At 51.7% G+C, this 25,967-nt stretch overlaps 10 protein-coding genes across 10 annotated transcripts; 9 read left to right on the forward strand and 1 right to left on the reverse strand.

Moving 5' to 3' along the window:
- Nucleotides 1-396: 396 nt before the first annotated feature.
- TbgDal_IV2850 (hypothetical protein, conserved) lies at nucleotides 397-1,248 on the forward strand (the record flags this gene model as incomplete). The annotated part of the gene is made up of 1 exon (XM_011774571.1): nucleotides 397-1,248. The coding sequence occupies one exon, from the start codon at nucleotides 397-399 to the stop codon at nucleotides 1,246-1,248; it is 852 nt and encodes a 283-aa protein (XP_011772873.1).
- A 752-nt stretch (nucleotides 1,249-2,000) lies between these two features.
- Nucleotides 2,001-8,213, forward strand: TbgDal_IV2860 (hypothetical protein, conserved; the record flags this gene model as incomplete). The annotated part of the gene is made up of 1 exon (XM_011774572.1): nucleotides 2,001-8,213. One exon carries the CDS (start codon nucleotides 2,001-2,003, stop codon nucleotides 8,211-8,213), a length of 6,213 nt encoding a protein of 2,070 aa, XP_011772874.1.
- Nucleotides 8,214-9,022: 809 nt separating this feature from the next.
- Nucleotides 9,023-10,918, forward strand: TbgDal_IV2870 (hypothetical protein, conserved; the record flags this gene model as incomplete). The annotated part of the gene is made up of 1 exon (XM_011774573.1): nucleotides 9,023-10,918. The coding sequence occupies one exon, from the start codon at nucleotides 9,023-9,025 to the stop codon at nucleotides 10,916-10,918; it is 1,896 nt and encodes a 631-aa protein (XP_011772875.1).
- A 206-nt stretch (nucleotides 10,919-11,124) lies between these two features.
- TbgDal_IV2880 (hypothetical protein, unlikely) lies at nucleotides 11,125-11,538 on the forward strand (the record flags this gene model as incomplete). Its single annotated transcript, XM_011774574.1, has 1 exon — nucleotides 11,125-11,538. The coding sequence occupies one exon, from the start codon at nucleotides 11,125-11,127 to the stop codon at nucleotides 11,536-11,538; it is 414 nt and encodes a 137-aa protein (XP_011772876.1).
- A 147-nt stretch (nucleotides 11,539-11,685) lies between these two features.
- Nucleotides 11,686-14,601, forward strand: TbgDal_IV2890 (hypothetical protein, conserved; the record flags this gene model as incomplete). The annotated part of the gene is made up of 1 exon (XM_011774575.1): nucleotides 11,686-14,601. The coding sequence occupies one exon, from the start codon at nucleotides 11,686-11,688 to the stop codon at nucleotides 14,599-14,601; it is 2,916 nt and encodes a 971-aa protein (XP_011772877.1).
- Nucleotides 14,602-15,358: 757 nt separating this feature from the next.
- TbgDal_IV2900 (hypothetical protein, conserved) lies at nucleotides 15,359-17,113 on the forward strand (the record flags this gene model as incomplete). Its single annotated transcript, XM_011774576.1, has 1 exon — nucleotides 15,359-17,113. One exon carries the CDS (start codon nucleotides 15,359-15,361, stop codon nucleotides 17,111-17,113), a length of 1,755 nt encoding a protein of 584 aa, XP_011772878.1.
- A 1,384-nt stretch (nucleotides 17,114-18,497) lies between these two features.
- Nucleotides 18,498-21,398, forward strand: TbgDal_IV2910 (hypothetical protein, conserved; the record flags this gene model as incomplete). The annotated part of the gene is made up of 1 exon (XM_011774577.1): nucleotides 18,498-21,398. One exon carries the CDS (start codon nucleotides 18,498-18,500, stop codon nucleotides 21,396-21,398), a length of 2,901 nt encoding a protein of 966 aa, XP_011772879.1.
- Nucleotides 21,399-22,331: 933 nt separating this feature from the next.
- TbgDal_IV2920 (hypothetical protein, conserved) lies at nucleotides 22,332-23,147 on the forward strand (the record flags this gene model as incomplete). The annotated part of the gene is made up of 1 exon (XM_011774578.1): nucleotides 22,332-23,147. The coding sequence occupies one exon, from the start codon at nucleotides 22,332-22,334 to the stop codon at nucleotides 23,145-23,147; it is 816 nt and encodes a 271-aa protein (XP_011772880.1).
- A 327-nt stretch (nucleotides 23,148-23,474) lies between these two features.
- On the reverse strand, nucleotides 23,475-23,966 carry TbgDal_IV2930 (hypothetical protein, unlikely; the record flags this gene model as incomplete). Its single annotated transcript, XM_011774579.1, has 1 exon — nucleotides 23,475-23,966. The coding sequence occupies one exon, from the start codon at nucleotides 23,964-23,966 to the stop codon at nucleotides 23,475-23,477; it is 492 nt and encodes a 163-aa protein (XP_011772881.1).
- Nucleotides 23,967-24,900: 934 nt separating this feature from the next.
- Nucleotides 24,901-25,887, forward strand: TbgDal_IV2940 (hypothetical protein, conserved; the record flags this gene model as incomplete). Its single annotated transcript, XM_011774580.1, has 1 exon — nucleotides 24,901-25,887. One exon carries the CDS (start codon nucleotides 24,901-24,903, stop codon nucleotides 25,885-25,887), a length of 987 nt encoding a protein of 328 aa, XP_011772882.1.
- Between the last annotated feature and the right edge of the window lie 80 nt (nucleotides 25,888-25,967).

Here is a 25,967-nt window from a genome sequence, read left to right on the forward strand (position 1 = left end):
ACGCAAAGGCAAAATGCGCTCCGACAACAGGGTCAGTCGTGAGGGTGAGTTTCGGCTCGCCGTATTTTTTAATACGTTGTGAATGCTTCTTTTCTTTCTTTTTTCAGTCATGTAGAATCCTCCTGCTGACTATCCTGAACCAACACCTGCGGGTGCTTTGTTCTCTTCCTCGTGGGTAAACGCAGGTTTTGCAGCTCTCATGGATTTCGTCACCCCCGTACCCACCAACAGACACACACGCAAACACACACCACTACAAATCATTACCCTTTTGAAAGAAGTGTCTCTTCACATCTGTTCGTTTCTTCATGCAAGAAGCCGCCGGTTCCCTGCGATCCATACCAGCGGGGGCGTACATTGTCGTGTAGTGCAGTGTATTCGCCCTGTCCGTGCAAAATGAACCGCAAGCAACGCCAGCCGCAAGGAGGCCTAACCTCTAGAAGCGTGAACCTGCCTCCGCGGTCGGCTAACTTAGCGAATAAAACATCAACCGTCACGAAACCGTCTGCATCGCCACCAGCGTCAGCAACCTCACGGTCAAACCGTAAATCTGATCCAGCATCTAACGAAAAGGTAAGCGACTCTAAGCTAGAGTATGAAAACGCCTTAGCGCAGCTCCAGCTCATACAGCAGAAGCTGCGACAGCAGACACTCACCGCCTGCCACCTGGAGCGTGAAGCACTGGAATTTTACTACTCACATGTCATTTGTTTTGAAGGGTACAGCGGCGAACCGATGCCCCAGCAGCAGAGCAGTTCACATCATTACTACTTCAATAGCACTATAGCGCGGGCGCGGCAGACGGACCGCGAACGGCGCGCAACTGAAGAGCAACAGCTGCAGCGGGAGAGATGTCGCGTGGAACATCTCGAAGAGGAGCTCCGCAGTTCGGTGGTGATGAAACGATTAGAGGGGGAGCGCTGTGCCGTTCGTTCAGCGGAGGCTGAAAAGGAGGCTTTGGAACGGCAGCTCGCGCAAAAGCATGCAGAGCGCAACTCGCGTGAAGAGGAGCTGCAGAAGCAGCGAGAGAAACTACAGCAAATGCGGCGGGAATTCCTCGAGCGAGAGGCAGAGATTCGGCAGCTGGAAATAGGTAAGCGCAAACAGATGGAGGACATGGAGACCATACGTCTGCAACTCAAAACACAGCGCGGTGAACTGGATTCAGCCCAAACGGAGCTGCAAAGAAGAGAGAAGGTAGTTGAAGATCTGCAACAGACTATTGAGCGCCTCTCACGCAAAAAATAGGACCACCTTCCCGCATTTCAGGTGGATAGAAAGGGTTAAATGTCCATAGTTGTCCACGACAGACGTGCGCACGCATTCACAACCCCCTTTGCATGCCACACAACATGAAAAAAAAGTGCTGCCGTTTTCAAGCAAAGAAAAGAAAAACGCTTGGGATTGCAAAGGCACAAAGAAAGTAGAGGGGGAGTTTCGTCCGTGACTCATCCCCACACACTCCCCCGCACACACTCATCGTTTCCAGCGCTTCTACATCCCCACGGCCCTTTATTCTTTTTCCATTTGTAAGAGTTTTTTCTTAAGGGTAGCGCTGGCGTTCGACTTCCTCCTCACTTCGTTTTGTTTTTACGTTGTATTCACACCAATCCCACTCTCTCGTATCTGTAGACACCTTTAATGCAATGGACCGAGAAAAGCAGAACAAGGACAGCAGAACTCGTGGAACCCGTGACATTAGAGAAAGGTGGACAGAATGTTAGGCTTCAAGGCACTAGTGGCGTTAAGTTGGTGAGGTCGCACAACACCAACAAAAGGACTTATGAAAGAGAAATAAAATCCATGTTCTAAATTTTTGTCTGTGTTTGTTTTTCTCCCTCTTCCCCGCTTGTTATTGGTTAATTGGGCATTTTGGTGTTTCTGTTTAAATCGCTGTCATCTATTAATTTCTCCTCAACTTAATAGCCGCACGGTTGAAAGGATCTTTAAAAGAAGGGAAAGGTGCACAGGGAGGAGAGAGCAGTGTGTACAGTTGGCAAATGATGAATCCGGAGGACGTTCTGCAGAGTATCGCAAATGTGTGCCGTACCGGCCACCTTGGAGACGCGGCGGCTGCGGGTATAAAGGCTTACATAGCAGCGCCATTCAAACACAGCAACACGAGTCATAGCTCTACCACTGTCACGAACTCTAGCACCATGGCTAACATCCCTCCCGCCAACGTCACTGCTGCTCCACCAACAGGTTTAGGAGGGGTTGGGGGTGGATTTACGACAAGCATCCAACAGCAACCATTCGCGTTATTGAACACAGTGAAGGACACCCAGGCGAGTCACGTGACTGCTACTGATGAACTGGACGAACAGGTGTCCAAGATTAAAAGTTTGATGAATCTTCTGTTGCTTTGTGGTGATCCCGAACGTTTTGGAAGTGTCACTTGTGTAATAGCCAGTATTGCCCCCACCGTCTCGTCAAACGTCGTGAACTTCATCAAAACTGAGATTTCACCGACGTCGCTTTCCCTTATAGATCACGGCCCCGTTGCTTCCTCTCTCGCATCCAATGGGAAGTCTAACCCCGTGCTCCTTGCCGCACAGTGCCTCTTCCTGTTGACCCGCCATTTTCAAATGAACCCAGACGTTGTGCGAGGGATATGCGAGTTGTTGGAAATACTCCTGCAGGAGATGTCTTGCCACACGAACAGCAGTACAACCAGCGCGGCGTCGTTCCGGCAGCACCCTTCGACGCGGGGCTTGTGTGCGCTCACGTGGTTCGTGACCATGTCGTTGGTGAACACTCTCGCCGTATGGCAGAAGCTCCGTGGTGCCACCGGTGTCGCCCAAGAAAATGCGTTGCTGGGCTCCAATATCGTTGCCGACATCGAAAAATGGGCAACTAATCTCCATGCAAGGCTCGAGCGCACGCAGGACACGGGGTTCTTATCTTCAAGTCTTCAGATGCGCAGAGGAATCAGTCAGCAGTACCAACACGATGAAGCGGCGTGGCGCGGTGGAAACGGGAAGCGGCCTCGGTGGCTGGTCATTGTGGATGGATACATGAGCATTGTCTTGCTAGCACTCGGAATGTTTCTCTGCGGCAAAGGTGATGAGCGCGGACTTGACAAGGCGGTTGAGGCATTCGTTGGTGACTGTGCGCATTCGACCGGTGCTGGGCGTCGTGGTAAAGTGATGAAGTATATTGTGGATTTAGCCCCACTGCAAGCCATGCTCGCTATTCCACTAGAGTGCATCTACATTATTCCGTATGAAATGGCGGCATACATGTTTGACGAAATGCTCGTTGCGGTCAAGCATGTGGCGGACATTGACGTTAGTTCCTGTGTGCGGTACTTAGAAGCACTGCAATCAAAAAGCGACGCATCTTATGCCATAAAGGGTGACGTTGCAGCAACTGATGGTGGTTTACAACGTCCCGAGGCAAACAAGGCACAAGCGGGGGAAGAACCCTTCATATCTGAAACGGCACACATACTTCGCGCCCTTACCATCTGCTTAGAAAACCTTCCATCAACGGTATTAAATCCTGATATTGATGTGGACTGCGCCGTTACGTTCTTCATATTTAAAAACTGTGTGACGCACATGCGAGCCATCTTCGAAACGCAGCGATCCAGTGGGGCATGGGAGGCCTACACATTGAAGGTGGTGACGCGGTTCTTAGACGTACTTGCAATGATTGGTAGGAACCCGCAGTATACGCAACGAGTGGTGGCGCTGTTCTCTGAAATGCAAGTGAACTGTGCAGAACTCCAGTGGTCGTCCCTCATCGCCAAGGCGCAAGCGTGTGCAGGGGCGAGTGGTGATGCAGTTCCGTTGACGTTGTGCGACAACGGGGGAAGCATGGCAGCCCTAAGGAAACCGTCGGTAAGTGGTGCGGCTGCTCCAGGACGACACAGACAGTTCACACCGGAGTATCTACAGGAAAAACAACAAGAATTCGCCTCCAGTGTATTTGTGCTCCTGCGGCAAATGGCAACGCATCCGCTTTTGAGCGAACAAGTGAGGCAACACACAACGCTTAACGTCGTACTTGGATTCCTCCACGCTACCAAACTGTCACAGTTGGTCCTGGGGAGAGTGCTCTCGCTCATTGGCTCACTCATCACAAATCACGAAGAAGCGGCATGTGTTTGGACCTATCTGGAGGAGAGCCATCTCATCTGCAGCACTGAAAATGCGGCAGCGCAAACCAAGGGTGGGCAAGGATCTTCCACCGTCATGGGTAACAAACAGAGGCAGGGCGATAACGTCGCTGTGACGGTGGAGGCACGCTCCCTCCTGGGTCACTGTCAGTATGAGTGTCATCACGCAACATACAGCATCACCATTGGGTTCCTTGACCTAATGTTGGCTATGTTTAAGTACCACCGACCCGACGTGACGTGCCTACCAACTTATGCAACGATTATTCGCTTTATTTCCGAGGAAATCTTCCGAGGAGTTAGCAGGCGCTCCTTTTCATGTGAGAAGGAACGGTACATTGTAACTGCTTTAGCTGCCGTTGTGCTGAACCGTGCGCTCTCTTTGCACCTCCCACTTCATGGGAAAAATAATGTTCCATCGTTTCAACTGGTTATGGCGTGCTCTAAGGCACCGGCAGATGTTCTTGGAGAGCTGCTTCATATCATCGGAGAGGCGGCAGGAGCGCTCCACGAGATGGACAGCTACCAGCGGGCGGCGGTTCGTCAATGTTTGGCTCTGTTGAGGACAGCCATTACAGTAAAGGAGGAGCAGAGACTAGACAATATATTCACTTTTGATGCAAGGACGCACAGCAGTAAAGAGTTCGCAGCTCAACTGCTACCGTTATGTGTCTCTTTTGACAGTCTTTTGGCCAATAAGGCATTGCAGGTACTACTGCTTCTGCCACACTCAACACTCAGCGAGGCGGCGAGGTACTGGGACGGTAGACCCGATGCGCTAGAGACGGTTATAACGCCATATGTGTCGACTCTGCGGGAGGAGGCCGTGAGCAACCCTGTCATTCACGCGCCCCCAGCGCTTGCCGTACTCGACAGTGACGAGGTGCAGCTGTTGATGCCATATGTAGAGACCGAGACAAAATCACTCATGTTAGATCTCCTCATTCAACACGCGGCCGCCCCACAGCCGTCTATCACTTCATGGCTGTGTGGCTATCAAATGTACGGTTCCACAGAGGAACTGTTACCCGGGTACTGTCTCGAGCCTATCATTGATGGCGCACGCAGTCGCGTACTCGAAGAAAAAAGCCCGCATATTGCTGTCAAGTACGTGAAGCTGTTGTATCAGCTGCGCGCTAATCCCTCCTTGTGCACACCAAGCTTGAAGCGCCTCATGAGGGAGCGGGGAACTGACGAGATGTTCCATGTTTTGAAGACGTTGCGGCCAGATCAGTGCCTCCCGCTCGTGATGAGTAAGTACGCCTTTGTAATGAAACTGTTGGGGCTTGAACTGTTTAGCGTCGGTACGGAGTTCCTAGAGGAGCTGAACGCCTTATCACCCTTGACGCCTCATGCCAGCGTGGTCGAGCTCCTCTTCCAGTTGTTGCAAGCGGCACCACCGCACGAACTGTACAGACAGACCAGTGAATCAGGCGCACAACTAGTTCTGGAAGACCATAACAACGGTGTCGCTTTGGACTTTGCTCAATGGCCCTCATCATGTCTCATGTCTCTTCCGCCGTTCCCCGCAAACTGCGTAGCGCCTGGGGGGGCGGAGAGTTACGTCTTCCGCGCCAGCGATGATGTTCCACAGTATTCTATTCCTCGTTTGTACGAGGCGCTCCGAAGAGAGAACATTGCAAACAAGGGGGAGGCCCCATCTGGAGCGGAGTTGCGTGAGCAATTGGGAGTTTTCGCGCGGGCAAATGAATGTCTTCTTGCCTACGCGAGTGCGGTGCAGTTTCTCGACGGGTGGTGCACTTTAACGAATATCACCGTAGTCGTTCTTGACCGTATCAGCCATGAGCGCGTGGTATACTTGGCGCGGTCTATGCTGGGCAGCGTGCAGTTAATATCCAATCTTACCGTGGCGGCACAGGAACAAATTGTACATCGGGTAAGTCGGACAATGTCAACCCTTGCGGCGCAACTAAGACGGAAACTGGGAAGAAACACGAATGGAGAAGGGCTTAGCGGCGCCACAGCAACGTGTGCAGGGGATGAAGGCCCTGTGGAGGCAGACGTGAGCGTGCCGCAGACCGCACAGCAGGATGTGACCAGCTTCCTCCAGGTAACAGGTACAAAGATTTCGGCTTTTGGGACAAATGCAAGTCTAACAAGGGGACGGTTAACTGGCGGTAGCAAAAGGGATCCAAGGGGAGCTGTTGTAAGCCGCATGGACGCAACGGGAGTCATCTCAACACTCGTGGAGGCCCCCAGCCGCGCGGCCATATATTCGGAGAACCTTCAGCTGCTGAGGACCCTCTTGATTGTTACCGTCCAATGGGGATCGCGCGTCCCTCAGGCACGTCAACATCTCTATGACGCCATTTCAGCATTCCTTAGCATTTCTGGAACGAATGTGGATGACATTACGCTTCAGCAATACCATAATGCCCTTTTTGACATCCTCGTCCAAGACACATCGGCAACTGCTACAAACGGTAACAAGTTTGCCGCCTTACCCCTTCTTAGTCAACTCATGTATATCTCCCCCCAGTTGTGTGAGTTACTTTGTGTATCACTTACCAATGACGGGGTCAGTCCTCGACTGATGTCGTGTGTGGCGCAGTGCTTTCAGGCGATCGATGAATCTATCTGTGCATTTTTCAGCCACGGTGGTGCCAGCGTTTCGTCTATTCTGTGGTTTGTGAGGGTCGTGTTCGACATGTTAATGGTCATCTCTCAGCGGCACTCCCTGCAGCTGTTTCATGCGAATGCTCTCACTCACTGCATGGGGATGAAACTATGGAGTACCTGCGCGCGTATAATGTTGGGCCACGTGAAGTACGCCGCGGGTACGTCGCTGTCTAATACAGAAAATATTGAAGTGTTTAAAGAGGTCATCCACAATGTCCTGCTTTCTACCATACGTTGGTTCAACGCAGTGCTCTCGGCTTTGGATAACTCGGAGTCTGCACTAGGCGCCGTCGCGGATTTTGTATTTTCCCAGCAGTTACTGTTTCAAAGCGTACTGGTTTCGCCTACAACAAGCGAGCACCGACGCTTCATCGACACGCCAACACTCGAGATGTATGGTGAAATTGGGGGCCTGCTCCTGCGTCTAGCTTCATCGCCGCTGGTGGACGAATGCCGACCGTTTGTGCAACTTTTTGCCTTGACCGAATTGCTGGATGTCCTGACGCGAAGTGAGTTCATCAACACGCCAATCTTTCTCGAAGACAGAATACCAAACTCAGTGGCGGCGGTTCCTCTTTCGAGCAGCCAATCGGGGTCTCTTCCCTCCATATATCAGCGGCAGCTGATCGCAGTTGCAACGCAGAACATCGTCCTCTTTATTTTCTTCGTCGAGCGACTGGTACAGCATTTCAACGGCTATGAGGGAAATGTTCCTTCAGCTCAACAACAGCCGGAGTTGCAGAAAAAGAGTTACCTGCGCGACGACCCGCGTAGCAGGTCCCTTATCACGACAATCACCGAAAATGTTGTGGCTATTATGGAAAAGTTCTGTGATGGTCAGGTCCTACACGTGGCGACGGTTGTGCCGTACTTCGTTGCAACCCACAGTCTTGTACTTTTGTTGCATGCATTCCTTCTGGTGGACCGCGCCTTCTCTCTAAATAATGTTAACTCGAACAATCAATGGGGTGGCATCGTGCACGCCCTTGAAGAGGCCCGGCGTGTTGTGGGTCTTTGGCGAGCGCTTCACTCGGATTATCATAAGGGAGTCAAGGTAAGCCGCACCGGAGGTCGCTGGAGTGTTGCCGCCCCATCCTTGAGTAATCAGACCTTACATCATGCAGCAGTTATGCCGGTTCCTCCGGCAGAAGTGGAAAGCCCCTCCGCTGCTGGCAATCGAGCAGCTGCTGGTGAGATGATTCATGCGGACAACGCGGCCCCTGCGCCAGCGGAAAACGGCACGAATATGGCGTCCATCACTTCAGGTACAGTTTGCGATCGGACAACCATCGGTGCACTGGTGGAACTCTCGAGAATCGGCTGCATGGACACTGTGAGTGATGAGCCGCCTGTGTACAAAGCAGTCGATCAGGTAGTCTTGATGGAGTCATTCTTGCGACGGGTGAAGGTGGCAATCTCCAATGCGTTGCGGGAGGCCTCCCGTATGTGAAAGGGTAAAGGGAAATGGTGTATCAGAACAGAATCAAACTTTGAGGAATAGCGTAGTGTGATGGAAGTGATGCTGAAATGCTGTAACTTATGTGGTGAAAAGAGAAAAAAACACATAGAAAGGGAGGGGCCATTTGGATTTGTAACCCCTCTTCCTTACAAACACACACGAAGGGGAGAGTTCCGGGCGTACATGAAGGTTCTGCGGGTATAAACGAATAATGAATAACACGTTCCACTCTGGAAAGAGTGGGGAGTATTAAAGGGGAATGCGAAAAGGAATGATTTTATTACATTGATCACACACGCTGGTCGGATTTTTTTTTTGTCAGTCAAGGTGCTCCCTCCCCTCTTATTTTAACCCTGTAAGTCGTAGCAAAGCGCTCTGTCCCCACACGAATACAAAAATTTTGTCGCGCCCTTTTTCTCTCTGGTATCACCCCTGCTGTAAACGCCAGTGCTTAGTTCTGACACACGTGAAAAAGTGCGTGGACGTTCTCTTTTTTTCTGCGTTACTTCACTCTCCGCAATTAGCATCTCGCGGGTGCTTGAACGCAGGCATCCCAAGGTAGCGTATTCCTGAGGAAGCCGTATCAGCTGTGCGATTTCCAACGGTGTCAAAGGCCGATATATTCACACGCATTATAAGGAACATATACGTGTTGTGCACAGGTGGGTGTCATATTTTATATGCGTGTAAGTTGGCCTCCATTTGACTGCAAGGATAATATTTAGGGCTTCACAGCAATAACACAAACACACAAATATATATATATATATACATATTTTGTTTTCAAGTATCGGACACGCATGAATTCTGCCTCACAGGATATCGCCGATACTGTACGGCAGCTTCAGAAGTTGTCGCGTGAACTACAGCCTGTCAAAGCGGCGCTGGCGGCTATCGCAAAACGTGAGAGGGCAACACCAAACGCCGCTACCGCCGCAGGATCACTGGACAAAGTCGCCTCTCGCGTCCAAGAGGTATCCCGTAAGTACAGTTCCTTCTTTAGTCGGGTCAATTTCCTCCTGGACGCTGAGTTCCCTCGCCTACAAGCCATTACACCACTGCTGGAGGTTTGCCGTGATGGCGAGGACACTAGCGGGGAGGGCAACAGCGGGCAGGACCCGTTCCGGCTTGTCTGTTCACCAATTGTCCCGCACATTTTGAATCGTACAAGTTACCACGTGGTTTGTGGTGTGATTCGCCTGCACATGGAAATGGTTGATTACCTTATTGCAACAGAGCGGTATCAGTTGGCCTGCCATGTGGCTGACGCTTACGGGTTGCCGCTCTACCTGTTTCCGAGGCTTGCTGCACTTGTTTTACCGCCGCTTCCGCCCATTCAAAACAACAGTGCCGGCTCTGAAGAAAGAGGAGGGGGAAGAGACTCCACCTCGCTCCCGGCGTCAGCACTCGTATCCCCCTACCTCGGCCCAGTGTCAGCGAAAGCGACCTTGGGATCAAACGAAACAGGGCCTCCACACGACAGCGTGCCGCCGGAACATATAGCTGTCAAGTGCATTGAGGCAAAGCACTCTGTCATGGAAGCGATTGCATACTGTGAAGGGAAACTGCTGCCCGCATTGGAAAGTATTGAGCCGGAGAGGCGGCCAAAAGAAATGGAGGTGTTGTACGACCTTCTCCTGGACTTGCACGTTACACGGATCCTGCAACTATTTCAAGGAGGAACTACAGGGCAGGAGGCTATCCACGTGTATCTAGCAAACAATATCCTACGATGGGCAACACGCCGGCCATATTTCGTTCAGACTGTCATCAACGCTCTCACACTACGAAGTGAGGCTGGCGCGACGGCAGTGTCACCTCAAAAGAGCGCCGTGCAGAACGGGAGGGAAAGAACGCCGAATGGAAGAAGTGCATGTCGAACCTCCCAAAAGGACGAAGAGGCGATACGATTGGTGGCGTGTATGATGTCAGTAGAGGGCTACCGGAAGTTGGCCGTTTTGTTCCACCGGGGAGCAATTCTTGCAGGCTCGCAAATCCTCTCCCTCGCTGAAACCCTCGAGCGCCGCAGGGCTTCAGCTGCCTCCCAATCCCAAGCTGTTGGTAGCGACGCCTGCGCAAGTACCATGGAGGGATGCAAGTGTGAACTACCCGATCTCGTCGTCCGTGCCGTGGCCGCATCCATCTTACTGAAGGACGAATACTTTGATCGCATGGTAATCAGCAGGCGCAGTGCCGCTGACGCCGAAAATGGCGGGGGTGAGACGCGGGCAATTCAAATCCCACCAACTCATCTGAACACACAGTCCGGGTCCGCGGCGTTTGATGGAGCGGTCATGGCAATTGTGGAGGAAATGTTGAGGTCATTCTTCTGTAACAAGCAAAATAGCGAGGCACAGCAAAGCGGTCGAGGCAAGTCCCTTGATGGTGTGAACAGTTGCGTGCCTCTGAATGCATCAGATCTGCTTCAGGTAGAGGAACGGTGGAGCAATGACGTGATCTTCATTAGGCGTCCCACACGCTTTTACTGCTACATAACGAAAGAGTGCTTCGATGGCGGACGTGGTGGGAACTATCCGCTTGCACTCCCTAATGGTACAGTTGTGTCGAAACTCGCCATCATGCAGTACCACTCAAAAAATGTCAGTCAAAGTGATCACGCGCAACCAGTTGTGGTGTGTCCCCGAACGGGTGAAGAGTTCCCCATATCGGCAATAAAGCGCATCTTCGTTACCTGAAATAGGGGGGGAATCAAGAAGAGGAAAAGTTAACTCTGAAGACGGGTTGAATGCTCGAGTTTGTTAGTTCTCTTTACCCATCCACTACCCCGTCTTATTCCCCATTTTGCTTATATATTTGCGGTGCTCGGTTTATGCCGGTGTACTCAGTCCACCACCAGTGAATTTTTTTTAAAGTAGAAGTGGAGTGGAGTCCCGAGAAAAGGATGAAGTGTTTGTCAACGCCAAAAAAGAAAAAGAAGGAACTCCTGCTGTGTTGTACCGGTGTGCTTTACACCTGGGCTTCTAAACACAGCGGAAGGGTAGGAACGGTGAAACAAAGTTCGGCCTCGTTGCAGTCCGGAAGAGGCAATGTGGCTGCCTTTTTGCCACAAACAACCTTCTTACGAAGCTCATTTCTCCCATTGCAAGGGAGGCTATTCCATTTCTCCCCTTCCTTCCTGCCCCCCCCCCCTTATTCAATGGTAATGAGGTGTAACAATGGCATAAATTGTGTTGCCTCATTTATTTTTGTGTGTCGCCTGCGTCAGTACCTGAAACTATCAGTCAGGGGGGAAGGTGATGATGATAGTGGATATAACGGAAGGAGAGGGGGGAAACAAGAGATAAAAGACTGCTGAAGGGACTTCATGGGGGAGCCTCCCATGCCAGAAGGGGGAAAAACAGGTTCAGAAACACAGTTGGAGTTGCAAACGATTTCTACGCGCATGTGAACTTTTGAAACTCTATAGGCGTGCGCTCAAGGCGATGTGTTGCTGGCTCATTACATGCGCATCACTAATTCTTTTCCACGCACACACACACTCGCGGTTTCCTTTTCTTCTTTCCATGTCTGTTGTACTAAGCAAAACGGGAGGGTTCGGGTGACGCTGGCAGTGACTGAGAAATCATCAGTTGGTGCTTCCCGCCCCGCATGGCCGGTGGTCATGACTGAAAGTGACATGTATCGGGGGAGCTGCTCCGTGTTACTCCAGGCAGTGTTGACACAAGCATGTCGAATCATCCTGGCTTTGTGCGCCACCGCAAAGGGAAAGGGCACAGTAAGCGAAAGAATCACAGCAACGGTGGCTGCATATATCTCAACGGTAGAAGCCTCTTCCGTCGTCGAGGGTGCCAGCAAGTACGCGATGTTGACCGCAGTTCACATGATCCACTGCGAACACCACCCATATCGAGCGTGCCAACATCAGCATGGGGAGCTGGGCGCAGCTGTTGGAGTCGTCTTGAAGGAAGCGGGGCTTCGGTTGCACATTCTTACGGCACTTACACAACTTATCATGAAGCGGTGCGGCAGCAGCGAGGGCTCCGTTGGGGTCTTACTGAGTCGTGCAGCGTCTCTCGAGAGCATGCGACACGAGGCAGCTTCAACGATGCCCAACGCAGAAGAGAACGTTTCAACAGAGCTATTGTTGCAAGTGTTTCCTGAACTCGGGGTGGCCCCGTCAAAAGCTGAGAGTGGCGCCGTCGTTATTATTCATGCCGTACACTGTGGTTGCCCCCATCAGTGGTTTAGTCTGATGCTACCAACCTTTTTGCTTGCTGCCACTATGGAGGAACATGTGCGGGTGTGGCGGCGCACGACGCTCTTGCTAAAGGCCTTCAGGCGGCTCCAGCAGCGGCGTGGAATGCGCCTGCTGCGTGCGATTGTTGAGGAGGTCAATGCGCCATCGTCTGTTGCGCCGCCAATGGAGCGATTACAAGCGCTACCGGACACTATAACATGTGGGGCTGGTCAGGAAGGTTACATAGAAACAAGTATTGTTGGAGTAAGTACGGTCATGTTGGAGGATGAAGAAGTAGGAAAGAAAGATGAGTCGCGGGATGGCATCCATACCGGGGAGAATAGGTCGGATCCTCCGGAGAGTGCCGTGACCAACAGTAGCATTGTTGGCACTTGTATCATCCGTGGCGATAGCGATAAGCCTACAGTATCAGGGGGTGTACCGGATCCTGTGCGGCATTTGTCGAGCTCAACAAGGGAACCCGACTCAGTGTCATCGGTAGGCCATATCCGTGATAAGCTTGTGAATGATTTTGTGAAAAAACGAAACACGCTAGCCGCCGAGCATTTGAAACGTTTTTGTCTCTCTCATTGGCGCTATGCACGAATGCATGAACGGTGTGCTATCAAGCAACAGCTTCGTAAGCTGGCTGAGCGCACTACCCAGGAGTGTTGGACGCACTGGAAGAGCCGGTGGCAGTGTCACCGTGAGATGAGGCGGAAACAAGACATGGAAAAGCAATGTGACAGTTTTGTCACGGAAAAGCTCCTCAAATTGCAGAAACATGTCTTTTCGTTTTGGAGGGCGTTGTTCCTTCTCAGGCAATTTCAAATTTGTAGGCTGGGACGGCGATGTTTTGTTAGGTGGCGTTGCGCCTACACTTTTATCATTCATTCCCGGGGTGACAAATTACCACTCATGTTACGGCAGGACATGGGCAGCCGATGTTTTCTTCAATGGCGCGACGCCTACCGTCAGCGCGTAGCGGACCGTATGTGTGCACGACGATACTTCAGCCTCATGCGTGAGCGGCTGGAGCGGTGGTCTATTTGGAGGGAACAGGAGCAGGTTGCAGTGATGCGCGAGAGGACGGCTGTTCAGCGTCGGTGTCTCAGCAACTGGTATAGGGCCTGGAGGGTCCAGAGTTTGTGTACGCGGTTTATTTCTAGTGCGTGTAAACGGCTGAAGTGCAGAGTGATGACGGTTTGGCGTGTCCGATGGTTGCGGCGAGAAGACACGGCGGAGCGCCTTCGTACGCTTTATGCGTGGTGGAATAGGCGAATCGCCGCCCACTCCTTCCATTGGTGGTGCAAACGCGTCCGTCTTCAACGCTCAGGTCGTCGTCTATCTGATGTGCGTGAGCGCCGTTTCTACCGCTTTGCTTGGGCGCGGTGGAGCAGTCGGGTTCTCTCTCATCAGCGGTTAACTCAAAAACACGAATTAACCGCTTCACGTAGGCGGCAGTGGGGGTTGCTGCGTGCGACGTGGTGCACTTGGCACAGGCGCTATGCGAAGCGAGTGCAGCAACGCCATGCGAGAAATCAGGAGGAAACCCTAAAATACGCGGCGGCCATGCGGGAGCAGAGCCTCGTGGCGTCGGCCTACTTCACTTGGAAAAGGAAGGCCCACATGATCCGGCGCCGGCTTCCCGGAAAACCACCGGCAGCGGTCGGTGCTGGTGGTGGCACGAGTATCCCGCTGGGACTCAACCGGAGTTTCACGAATAGAGATGCGTCGCTTTTAACCAACGACGAGAGCTGTGATGGTGAGAAAACAGGGGAGGATTGTAGTTACGCAAATATTCATCGAGTTCCGACATACAAAACTTCCCACACAGGTGTATTCAATGTCTCCAAAAGATGCCTTGATCACAGGGAGCCACCAGAAGCATTGCGTGCAGAACGGCTACTGATACGCAGTTTAGATTCACCACGGTGGCAGGCCATTGCCCACTCACGCCTCTTCAACATCGGTGGAAACATCACACGCAGCAACACGAAGGTGGACAAGTCACCAGTTTGCACTCAGGCTGACTACCGGCAGTTCCAACACCAAAAGCGTTATTATGAACAGGCGCGGTGGAACAGGAACGACGAGTTGCTAGACGTAACTCCTACAATGCCATCCGATATCGAAAACGATGCATGTCCGTCAGTGGAGGACAGTCAGCTGCCAGATTGAGAGAAAGGAAGAAGGCTAAGAACCACATATCGAGATGTGAGTACGGTTCCGACACCAGGAACTCACTGCAAGCAACAACGAGGAAGAATGTGGTTTGGCGGGGCGAGTGCTGCGGTGGTCACCGTTAGATAAGACTATGAGAAACACAACGCACCAACTCACTTCCTCCACAGGGAATGTACCGGGGAGGGGACGGCGTGCCCTTCTCTCTCACATACACAACCATTCCTCCATGAAGCTCTTTACCTCGACGCCACCCAAGTGTTGCCTTTGACGGCAAGGGCGTGTAACTGTATTTCTTATCTGCACTCTCCTTCTTCATGTGATTCTACCCGGTTGAGCGGTGGTATGGTTCTTTTGTCTCACTTTCTTTGATAATGTGGAGCACGTGTTTCTTTTCCAATATGCTTTCTTTACTCTTAACACACATTCCGTGGCATCCTTTGCATTTCGCCGCTCGCATGACAAACGTTGAGCAGTGCTTGTGGTGCTGTTCATCCGACGGAAGTAAGTACAAGTGTAATAACAAAACTTTAGGAAAGGAGCGGGGGCAAGGGGACCAAGTCAACACGAGGCCGTAAACGAGTCGCTCTTTTTTTTTGTACTGACTACTGGCTGACGTTGGTCAATAGCCGCATCTGCTCGCGTGCACACCAGAACAGCTGGTTAATCACCCACGACCGTAAGTGAGAGTTGGCTTTGTCGCCGTTTCACTATCGGCCACACTTTCCTTTGTTCTCTGGGCACGTAGAACATCATGAGGCGTTGTGTTAGAGCAGCCACCACGCCGCCGGCAGCCCCGTGGAGAGCCGGCTCTTCATTCATACCTATCTGGCGTTTCTCGGCCTTCTACTCATCGTCGAAGTTCATTGGGCGAAGATCAAGTGGCTCGAAGAAACTTGGTGCTTTTCCGCGCATGCCGCACGCCGTAAAGAAGTCGTCCACAGACGTCCCTAGGGCAGCGGAGTCGCCAGTGGACACCACTGCAGTGCAAACAAGCGTCATAGAAGAAGACAAGGAAGAGGAACAGCCACATATGTGTAATAACAAACGCACAAAGAGCAAGAGGTCAAGTCAGCCCTGCACTGAAGCAAAGCAGTGTAGCAATAGCAGGGAAGGGAAGCAAGCATTAGCGGTGACGGGTACCAAGTCGTGTAACTCCAGTGAGGGCTCAACCGCCCAATGTCTCCCATGTGTTACCGACGACAAAAACACTCAAAAGAAGGAGCGGGAGGGGGAAAACGTTTGCCTCGTCGACCGAGCCGTCGTTTTGAAGCTCTTTGTGGTGTCAGATGCCTTGGCCTTCATGTTTGCCACATCTCCGAAGGACCAGCGTTGCGTCAACTGGCATTTGAAGAAAGTTGACCAGTCGGTCATTATGCAGCCGCCGACTCAGGCACCACGTTCGCAACACAAGGGTCAGGAAGGTATCACTGACAACGACTCAAATAGTAAGGACAAAAAGGACGCGAGAAGAGAGAGCCGGAGTCGACGGAGGGAGCAGCGGAATGCTGTAACGAGGGAGTATAATATCGCCCTTCGCGTCTTGTCCGAGGAAAGCGCGGACAACGTTCACTACATTCACGTACGGGAAATGGAGCGCCTCGTACCGCCGGCTGATGTGCTGCCTAGGAATGCAATGTCAACGGTATTGGCTTCAAAGAAAGGTAATGAAAACTCCAAACGTCGTCAGTCCAGTGAAAAGCGAAATAGCAAGGTTCAAAAAGGCAGAGGCACATCGCCTGCAGAACCTTCCGCGGCGGCGCTGGAGGCTCTCGGGCGCGTTATGGCGTTGAGACAGTGGCAGACTGCAGCTCTGCGAAAAGCACAGGAATCACAGAGGTTGCATGCATTACCACCGGCATGCCACGCTATCACGCACGTTTACATGAACGACCCATCGTTGCCGGACACAACGGTGGTGCAAGGATGCAATATTAAAAAGTCGGTCACGGATATTCTTGACTTGATGAAGCAGAGTACTGTCAGTGGCAACCTCCTTGGCTTTGTAAATCTCCACAAGGGCAGGAAATCGTCATCATCAGGAAACAAGGGAACCACGCCCTCGGCCACTCTCTCCATGCCCTTCGAACTGAAACCGTTGTTGAGCGTGGTAGCGAGTTGTATACCCCGTAGTGATGCCGCGCTAGGTGTCCGGTTCGACGAAGATGGCTTCCTTAGGTCCGTGCTCCAGCGGCATTCGCGCAAGTCAGGAAGCAATGAGCCCACTACAGCGGTGGCACAGGTAGTAAGTGAGGAAGAACGCCAGACAGCCACAGATCGGGAGTTATCGGCCCGCCGGGTTCCACCGGTCCCCCGTTACACCACTCGCGTGGTTCTTCTTATTGACTACGACAGTTCGGAGTCATGGGATTTACACTCAGATGGGGTGTCTAGTGAAAAAAAGGCGAAAAGCGCGGAGGGTGACAGTGGCGAGGAGGTCGTGAATAGGCGGCGGCGGCGAAAGGAACCTCATATTTACTGTCTTATTGCAGATGGAGGAGAAGTGTGAGGCAGCCAATAAAGTCGGGTCGACCTGCGGGCTGAAGCAACGAGACGTAGACGAAAATAATGGAATAAATAAGTATATTTATTTACTTTGTCAGGGTCGGGCATTAACCGCATAGCTAATGCAGTGCTATGTAACGCAACTAGATGGTATGGATGAGACAAAGGGATGGTAAAGGGTGTTTAACTCAGCGTGGATCTTTTCTGCGTGTTTGAAGTAGCGGTAACGGGAGCAGGAAAGTGTGGGATCAACAGGAGAGGAATAATGAAAATGAAGAGGTCTACCACCCCAACGCGTTTGAGTGCTAATGTCTTCCCACTCCACGGCAGATGGAACGTGTTTCACAGGATGCTCGTTGTCATTCCGCAATAACGTTCGATTCAGCACATCCCTTGTCACACTTATCCGATACCCAAGGCATAGAAAAGTGTGCGGCTTCGAAATGTGGATGAAGATTGGATTGGGCAGTCTGCACTGCAGTTTGTATCGAAAGTAGGGAAAGTGCCACAATGTGCCAGAGGCAGCAGTACGACGGGGGAGGGAAGCAGGGAAAATGAAGGGACTCGTGTTTACTGGAGGAATGTTTCTTGTTACCACAAGCCGTACAAGCGGCTGAGAGGTGGGAACCAGCATCTTATTCGGCTCATTTTCAGCCGTATCGATATTTTTCCGCTGGTGATTGCTCCGTGTCGGTGTTTTACTTTCACGCATCGGAATCCCATACAAATTGCCGGGTTATGCTTCCCAATTCCCAGCCCCCCTCCCCCCAAGGACGTGCAACGTGGGCACCTCCGTGCCATGGGTCCCTTCTTTACATTTCATCACCCCCTTTTTTGTTCATTTTCACCGTGTATGTGATAACTAATATATAAATGGGAAGGCGTCACGCTGCTGGTGGCAACAGTGGCGTCCTTTATTCCAATTTTGCTGTGGGAATGTATAAGGGGCGCAAAAAAAAAAAAAGGTTCTGTGAGTGTGCGTAGATGTTCATATGTACATGTGTATATATGTATATGTGTATAAACGTGCGAATCACAAGGCCTCACGCGGTGCACGGAGCGCGCAACCCAGCGCAGGGTGCTCACGGGAATGATAAGGGTTGAAATTTTTCGCACAGCTGATTACAGGATGCGTGTGTTGATTCCTTTATGTACTGTCATTTCCAGCATCGTCCCCGTCAAATTGCAAGTACTAACTTTCCTACAGCATTCCGTACTTGCAATGGCCGGTGTTTTCTTTCACCATACCACTTCCCCCTATTTTCCTATTACCTTTCGCTACGCTTTCTTCCCCTTTTGCGTGGTACTGTGCGTAATTAAGGAAGGTCATTAGTTGGTCGAAGGTGTCCGCTGGCACTATTGCTGCTAAATCTGCTGGTGAATCTGCAATGACTTGTACGCCGCCCGCACAGGATGTTAATGACGGAAAGCTGTTTGCACATTCCCCATCGTTCCCCACTGTGTCGTTCGCGGCGGAAGATGCGAGCGAAGACCTTTCTGCCTCGTTACACCGCCGTCAGCCCCGTGTGAGCATTTTCCCTGCTGAAAGAAGTGGCTCAATCACGAGTGACAGCGAGCAAGGGGGCACTGGTGTACCGCTTCCAACGGATGGAAGGTCGCCTTTGTCTTCCGTTAGGCGCAGGCACGACACGGCGGGTTCCCCACAGAATTTCCAGGGCAACGAGGCGCAGCAACCGGGTCGAAACCCCGGACAGCAGCTGGCCTCGCGGCATAGGGAAGGCAGTGGCGGCAGTCATAAGGGCCAACAGTCGGCTGCAAATTCGTCGCCAAGCAGGCGCCAACACTCTTCACCAACAAACCGCGACGACTCAACGGCCCACCGTAAGCAGTCGATGGGGCAGGGTGGCGGGTCCCCTTCAGCTGCAAAGAAGGGAGGTGCGGAACGCCGGCGGTCAACAGAGCTGCAGCCCAGGGGTGCAAACTCGGCATTATCCCCCACCAGGAGATCCAGCGCCAGCAAAGGCGGATCGCAGTCGAAAGGGAGCGCCAAACAAGATGCTGCACATGGAAAACAGACGAAACCGAAGACAAAGTCATCCTCACGTGACTCGTCACGAAGCAAACAGCGACAGTCGCTGGCAATGAAGGCGCCGTCTGCTAAAGACCTGTCAAGAACCGACTCCGAAGCACAACCCGCTTCAGGTCGACGCCTCAGCACCGTCAGCTTGGCGAGCAGGGGTTCACCACGTGGTAAACGTGGAAAGAAGGCAGCCGCGGTGTTGGTGAAGAATGAGGAGACGGCACGCAAAGAGATCGAAGTGGCACAAGAAGAAGCCTTTGACGAAATTATGATGAGCATATTTATTCACTCTTTCCAACCTCAGAGAAACCTTATCAAGAAACTTGAGTACGAGATGCAGAAACAGAAGCAAGAGCTTACCGGTAAGTTGGCGCAAGCAAAGAATTCAGCGATGCAGATGCTTGAACAAGTAGCTCTTCTAGTTGATACCGTGCAGAAGAACGGTGTCGAGGCCATGAAAGAGAGCCAAATACTCGAAGCAGAGGTTCCATTCATTCATCAAGAGTTAGCACCCAAGGGAAGGAGGCTGTCGTGCGTAAATGCTGTACCGACAGCGGAAAATGAAGATGAGAGACGAATAAGGCGCAAAGATCAGGAAGAGGGAAGTGAAAGCGAACGGATAAAGGCCTTTTTCTCTGCGGATCTCTATTCTTCGTGTAGTATTGGCACGTTTAAAGACATGCGAACAGATGATATTGTAAGTTCAGTTGACAAAATGTGTGGTGAGGCGGCGTCTCTTTCGAATGTCTTTAGCGATTTGCTCAACCGCACGCAGCGCATGATCAACCAATCTAGGCAAATAATCAAGGCACAGCAGGCCGCCCTCGACGAGTGTGTGACACATGTAGAACTTGCAGACGAGACATTGCGTGATGCAACAGAGCGGGAAAAGGAGAACATTGACTACGCGTTTCAGATTGGTCGCCAGTTCAGTATGGAGTTGCGGCATAGGATCGACAGGATCGAATATGAGATGTTCGAGGGCTTGGATGAAGTCATTAGGCGTAGCACAGAGGTGTGTTGCGATGCAATCGCCTCCACCGACCAGATGCAACGTCAAGTAGATAAAGACATCGTAGCTGAACAATTCATGACCCGTATGGAATTAGCTGCTGCGGAGAAGGCCAAGTTGCTTCGTGATGTGCGCTCAAAACTTGCGTACCTGTGGAGAAGGCGGCTGAATGTGGGAAGTGAGGAACGGGCGACGTTAACGTACACAGGACTACCGCAAGAGTACCAGAAATCGCTTGAATTGTGTGATTATGATATGCTGTGTCGCCTTATTCACTTTGTATCGCTAAACAATGACGAGGCGCGTGAGCTGTTTATGGGCGCATTTGATGAACATGAGAGTTTCCTTAAGGGTAATTCCGTGGAGGCCGAAATCGCCTCGCAGAGGGTAACGTTGGAGACGGCGGTGAGGTCACTGCTCAGGAAACTGGAGGACGAGGGCAATATAAAGGTAAATCCCACTCGGGTGCCACAAACATACGAGGAGAAGGTTAAGGACTTGGTGGACCACTACAACATTTACATGTCAAAGGTGGAAAAACAGAGGCGCCGAATACTGCGCAGGATGGCGGCGGAGGATGCCCTCTCATGTCTTCCTTACTTCGATAGGAGGAGACCTGTCCCCGAGGAGTACGCGGCTGACCTTGACAGCCGTCCCGGCTTTGTGAAGCCACCCGCCATATGCAACAGCTTGTCAATCCCAAAAGAGGAAGAGGCAGCGCAAAAGGTGAATGTGTCAGAGATTTCCAGACCACCGTCCTTCAGGATTAAGAGAACCGACGTCGGCTCCTTTCGTGGGCCAACAGGTCCTCCTCTCTGTGCACGACCCCCACACGATGTCGAAGTAGCGGAGATCAAAGAGTATTTGCGCCGCAGCCACCCCTCGGCCGATAAGCTGCCGGGCCCCGCAACTGTGGTTGGGTACGGCCGATGGGGAGGACAAGTGGCACAGAGGCCGCAATCCGGCCTACCGAGAAACAGCGTGACTTTCTCCGACGCTACGGAAACACGAGGGCCAATAGGACCACTGAAAGATGTGCAGCAGCCACACCGCAAGCCGCCGCCGTCTATGGTTCCGCCACGGAGGGCACTGCTCACTCATGTGCTGGAGCATCACACTCACAACCCAAAGGCTCCATTGCGCGCACCCAATGAGTACTGCACTGGTGTGTGGGGTGAAGACAAACCATTCGTCGCAAAGCAAGTCGAGCTCCTCCAAAAGGACATTCGATTGTAGGCTTGGCGGCACCTACACTTATTTTTCTCTCCTATTTACGTTATTCAACGATGGTGAGAAATTGGGCCGTGGCGGTCGGGTAGTGGGCTTTCCTGTGGAGAGTGTTGTTTTGAATGTAATATATGTTTATAAACCCCGGAAGCCTTTCCGAGGGGGGAGAAAGTATGGGAAAAAGGGGGAGGAAGAGGGAGATGATGGGAACCTATATTCTGGATCCTTGTTCCTGCGTCGGTTAATCTGTACGGTTATCTCTGCAGCGTGTATTTCTTTTTTATTTTTCTTAGCTCGCCATCCCCTCCATTCTCTCCGAGAGCAACATAAGGAAGCCGAGGAAGACAACAAAGGGAGGGGGGGAGGTGTGGTGCTTAGGACGGTTATGTCGGGTATTACAAAAAAATAATTGTCTGTACTTGTATAATTGCGTCTCTACAAAGTCGTAGTATGGGTGCATGGAGGGAAGAACAGAAACAAACACTCACCTTCTTGGGGTCAACGTTCCTGGAAAAGCGTTATTTGCACCCCTTTTGCATATGGTGAGAACTTGTACATCCATATTTATGTGTTAGCATGTGTATATCTTACGTGTATGTGTGTTTGTGTGTGTGGCACTTCAACTGTACCAAGTGTTTCTTGTGAAGCTTAATAACTGGCTCGGAGTAAGAAGTACGGCATCGCCAACTTATGTCGCTCCGATTCCTATCATAGCGCCATGCTTCTTTTGTGGTGAATAGTTTCAACAGTGTCAGTTCTCTCCTCTTTCTTCGCAATGTTTGGTACACTCTTCTTTTCTCCCTCCCTCTTCTTTGCCGCAGACGGCCGCAACTGGGTGGCAATCACGGGGTGTTAAGCCCAAAAGCCGCTCTGAAGTGGCTTTTGTGTGGTATACTGCGCGCATTAGTGCAAGTTTGTTCGGGCCTCTTTTCTGCAGATACAATGCGCCGCTCTTCGATGAAGTTTGGATTGCGGCAAATACTTTCCGAGGAACTGGGGAAGGCAGCAATATTCTTGCGCTTTAAAGCGAACGAATATATTGCCTCCACCGCAAGGGCCTGTCAAACGTTGACTGGAGCCGAAACTAACCCGGAACAAGCAAACAAACGCCGTAAGCACCGCCAAGTTTATGAAGAGATCCTTCGACAAAGGCAGCAAGTAGCTCAGGAAGCGGCACGGCGGGCGATGGAGGGAAAGAGCCTCAGGGAGCGTCTCATGGCCAGCGCTTCCGCCGCTTTTAAGGGACTGAAGGAGGCAACATCAACGAATGCTGGAGCCCTGGCGTTGCTGCAGCACTGTACCGCGGCGCACGCGGCAGAGGTGGCCGTTGAACAGGGTATTGATGTGAAGAGCGTAACAATGCAGGTTGAGGAACGGAAGACAGGCTCACAAGTGGGGTCTGAGACCGTTGTGGTGGGTTATATCGACGCTCCAAACACCTCCGAGGAGGAGATGATGGCGTTCGCGGAACAACTCAGCAAAAAGTGCCCGATGGCCAACGCTATGCGGGGGAAGATTGAGTGGCGGCGAGCGAATGGGGAAGTGCAACATAACGACGAAAAAACTACAGGGAACGATAATAGCGTTGGCAGTACTAGCGATAAGGCTGGTGATGCGGGCTCCATACCACATGGCATGCCCGGCACTCGGCATTACTCCCATGAATCGATGCGTAGAGGTGCTGGTGGTGTTGGGGATGGCGATGAGCTTCATCTTCCTGGTGTAACAAAGGGCAGTGGAAAGGGACCCGACAAGTGATTGGGTAATTAAAGCGGAGGCACACGAAAGTAACAGAGAAGGAATGAGATGGTTTGGTAGTTCAAACCGTTGGACGCGTTAGCCCGAATGTCACCATCGTTTAAGGAATCCGGCAGCTATCTTCTGCAACACTTCTCCTTTGGAAATAGTTTTGGTGGAATGGGGTATCAATCTTGGTGAACAAAGTAACGAAGAAAAGAGGCAGAAACTTCATGTACGTGTTGTCCATTCTTTGGTATCCTCATTCGTCAGATGCGTTTATCCGTATTTTGTTCCCTTGTTTTATCTTCTTTTCCTGTCACTACAATGTCTTGATAATAGCGCCGCTTACTCAAGGGGAGAACCGCTGCGTTCAGCGCAAAAAAAAAAAAAGCGAACAAGGTTAAGAACCCAAAAATCTTGGCTGCTTTGGCTGAAGTCGATCAGCACAGGCGAATTCCACATGTGACTGTACTCTATTGTTTCGGGCACGTGTGTGTTACACGGCAAAGCGGCTCTTCTTGACTTGACACGCTCAGCCGCTACGGAGCCCGTTGCCGGGGTATTCTGAAGTCGTGCAAAGTGACAGAAAGTCACTGGTGCGAGCCCGCCGTTCAACACAGCACGGAAAGGGATCGGACGGACATTCGCCAAGCGCGGAGAGGAAGAAAGAGAGAGAGAGAGAGAGAGAGAGAGAGAGAGAAAGCGGCAGTACACCGCAGGTGCCTGCTTGCAACGTGGGGAACAAGTATGTTTGGTATACTCAACGGTTGCAGTTCTGGATATGCTGCGCTTGCGCACCCACACTCCATAGTTTCCGGTGGAAGCGGTGGTGTGCATGTCCCGTAACAGTGTAGGAACGAAGCTGAGTTCCACTGCGTACGGCAACGCAGGCGATCTCAGCGTAGGCTCCTCCGATAAATTAACAATATTCTACCAGGGAGGTGCCCGGTTGCCCCGTTGCTTGTAGTGCGTCACATTCCTGCGCCCGTAGAATCTGCATAACTTTAGTCTTGGGAAACGTGCCGAAGAAGAAGCTGGACCATCGATGCTGTTGTGCTTCTGGGCCGACGGGAACGCTCGGCAGCCATCATCGCGTGGTAGTGGCGAACAATCCCCGATGATGTTGCGGTAACACATTACGTGGAGCCAATATGCGAGGGGATCTGGGGAGGGGGGCGGACGAGTTGGGAGGTGCCGGCGCTACGGACAAAATGTGGGTAATATTGTAGAAAAAGTCCAGTCACCCAGACAGTCAAATATCGGGTGTACAAATTCATACAAACGTATATATAGATAGATCAGCTGAAGGGGGTTCGGGCCATATGTAGCGTAGCTCAACTCCCTCCGTCTGGTTGCTGTGCTAATATTACTGGCACTACTTGACTATCATTATGTGATAATTACTTCGTGCATGTTAATCGTTGAATTGGGATGTTATTTCGTTGGGTTTTCAACCTTCCGCTGCACGTCCTATTGACCCCGTCATTGTTGTCGGGGCTGTTTTGACGCTGCTGATACTATTGTTGTTGTCATTTCATTTATGATTTTGTCAATTCTTGTTTGTCTGCATATTTTTGTACTCAATTGTGTTTCATTGCCCCGCACGCACACACACGCTTACCGTCCCAACAAAGGCGGCTGCATCACTACAGGGTGGTGTATGGAACAACGTTAGGTGCTTGCTGTTTTACATTCTCCTCTGCGCCCGCTATCTAGCACATACATATGCGTAGCTGTGAACTCCAGCGGAAGCAACAGAGCTGTGAAAACGATGAAAAAATGTTGGGTATTCGACTGCGCGGCGCCAGGCCTCTACTGTGAACCGAGGCGTCTTTTAAAACCCTTTTCTACCGATAACATTCTTGACGCCACCGGCCGTGCGTTCGAAACAGTGGAGGACGGGCTGAAGGCAACCACGTGGCGCACTCATCATGCCTTCAGTGCCCGATGTGGTCTCACTTCAGTGACGCGAAGTGACAGTACCACTTGCGGTAAAGGCGTCGAAGAGTCGTCTGTATCCCGCTCACCGGAGGACTACCGGGAGTGGCATGCGGATTTCCATCTCCGCTCCCCTAGTGCAGAGCCGCACGTGTTGTTATCAGTGGCTCCTCATTACCTCCCGTCACGTGGAAGTGGGAACGCTGACGACGGCCGAAAAATGGAAGTGGTGGGAAGCCGTGGTCGCTGGTTGAAGCCCTGGCGCCCACAGACTGCAGAAGAACAAGCGGCATATGATGCTGCGGTGCTCGGAACACCACTTATTTGGGAGGAGCCGTTGGTTCTCTCACTGGATTGCACCGCCGATGGGGTGTTTCTTTGGAGTGAAGACCATGGAATCTACGGAGAAAAGGTCGCAAACCGCTGTTTTGAGCGGCATAGCAGCGATGCCGGGGACGACTCTGCGGAGTTCAAACAGGAAGCCTTCCTAAGATTTAGGTGGAGTGAGCAGCCTCCAGCACAGACATCATCGGTAGGAAGTGGAAGACACGAAATGAAGGAAGAACATGTTGAATCCCCCAATGTCAGCAAGTGTGGTGAACTGCGCGTTTTCCGGGGACAGCGAACCAAAGTGGAAGCAGAAGAGCCACATGTGGAACGCATTTCCTATGAGGAAGCTGACGTGGATGCCGGAAGCGGTGGGTTTCTCTGGCAGAGCGTGCTGCACCGCATCATCTCGTGCGGGCCCGTACCGAAAGAGGTATATTTTGCGCCGTATGTGACGCTGATGGAAAGTGGCGATGAGGTTAGCCTTTTGTGACAATTATCGTCAGGAACGGGATTGAAGAAGGAGCCTAAAAGTTGAATAACTGGATGAGGTCTGCTGTGAAGGCGTGTGGT

The sequence above is a fragment of the Trypanosoma brucei genome, chromosome 4, assembly GCF_000210295.1.
Source record: "Trypanosoma brucei gambiense DAL972 chromosome 4, complete sequence".
NCBI classification, from domain to species: Eukaryota; Euglenozoa; class Kinetoplastea; order Trypanosomatida; family Trypanosomatidae; genus Trypanosoma; species Trypanosoma brucei.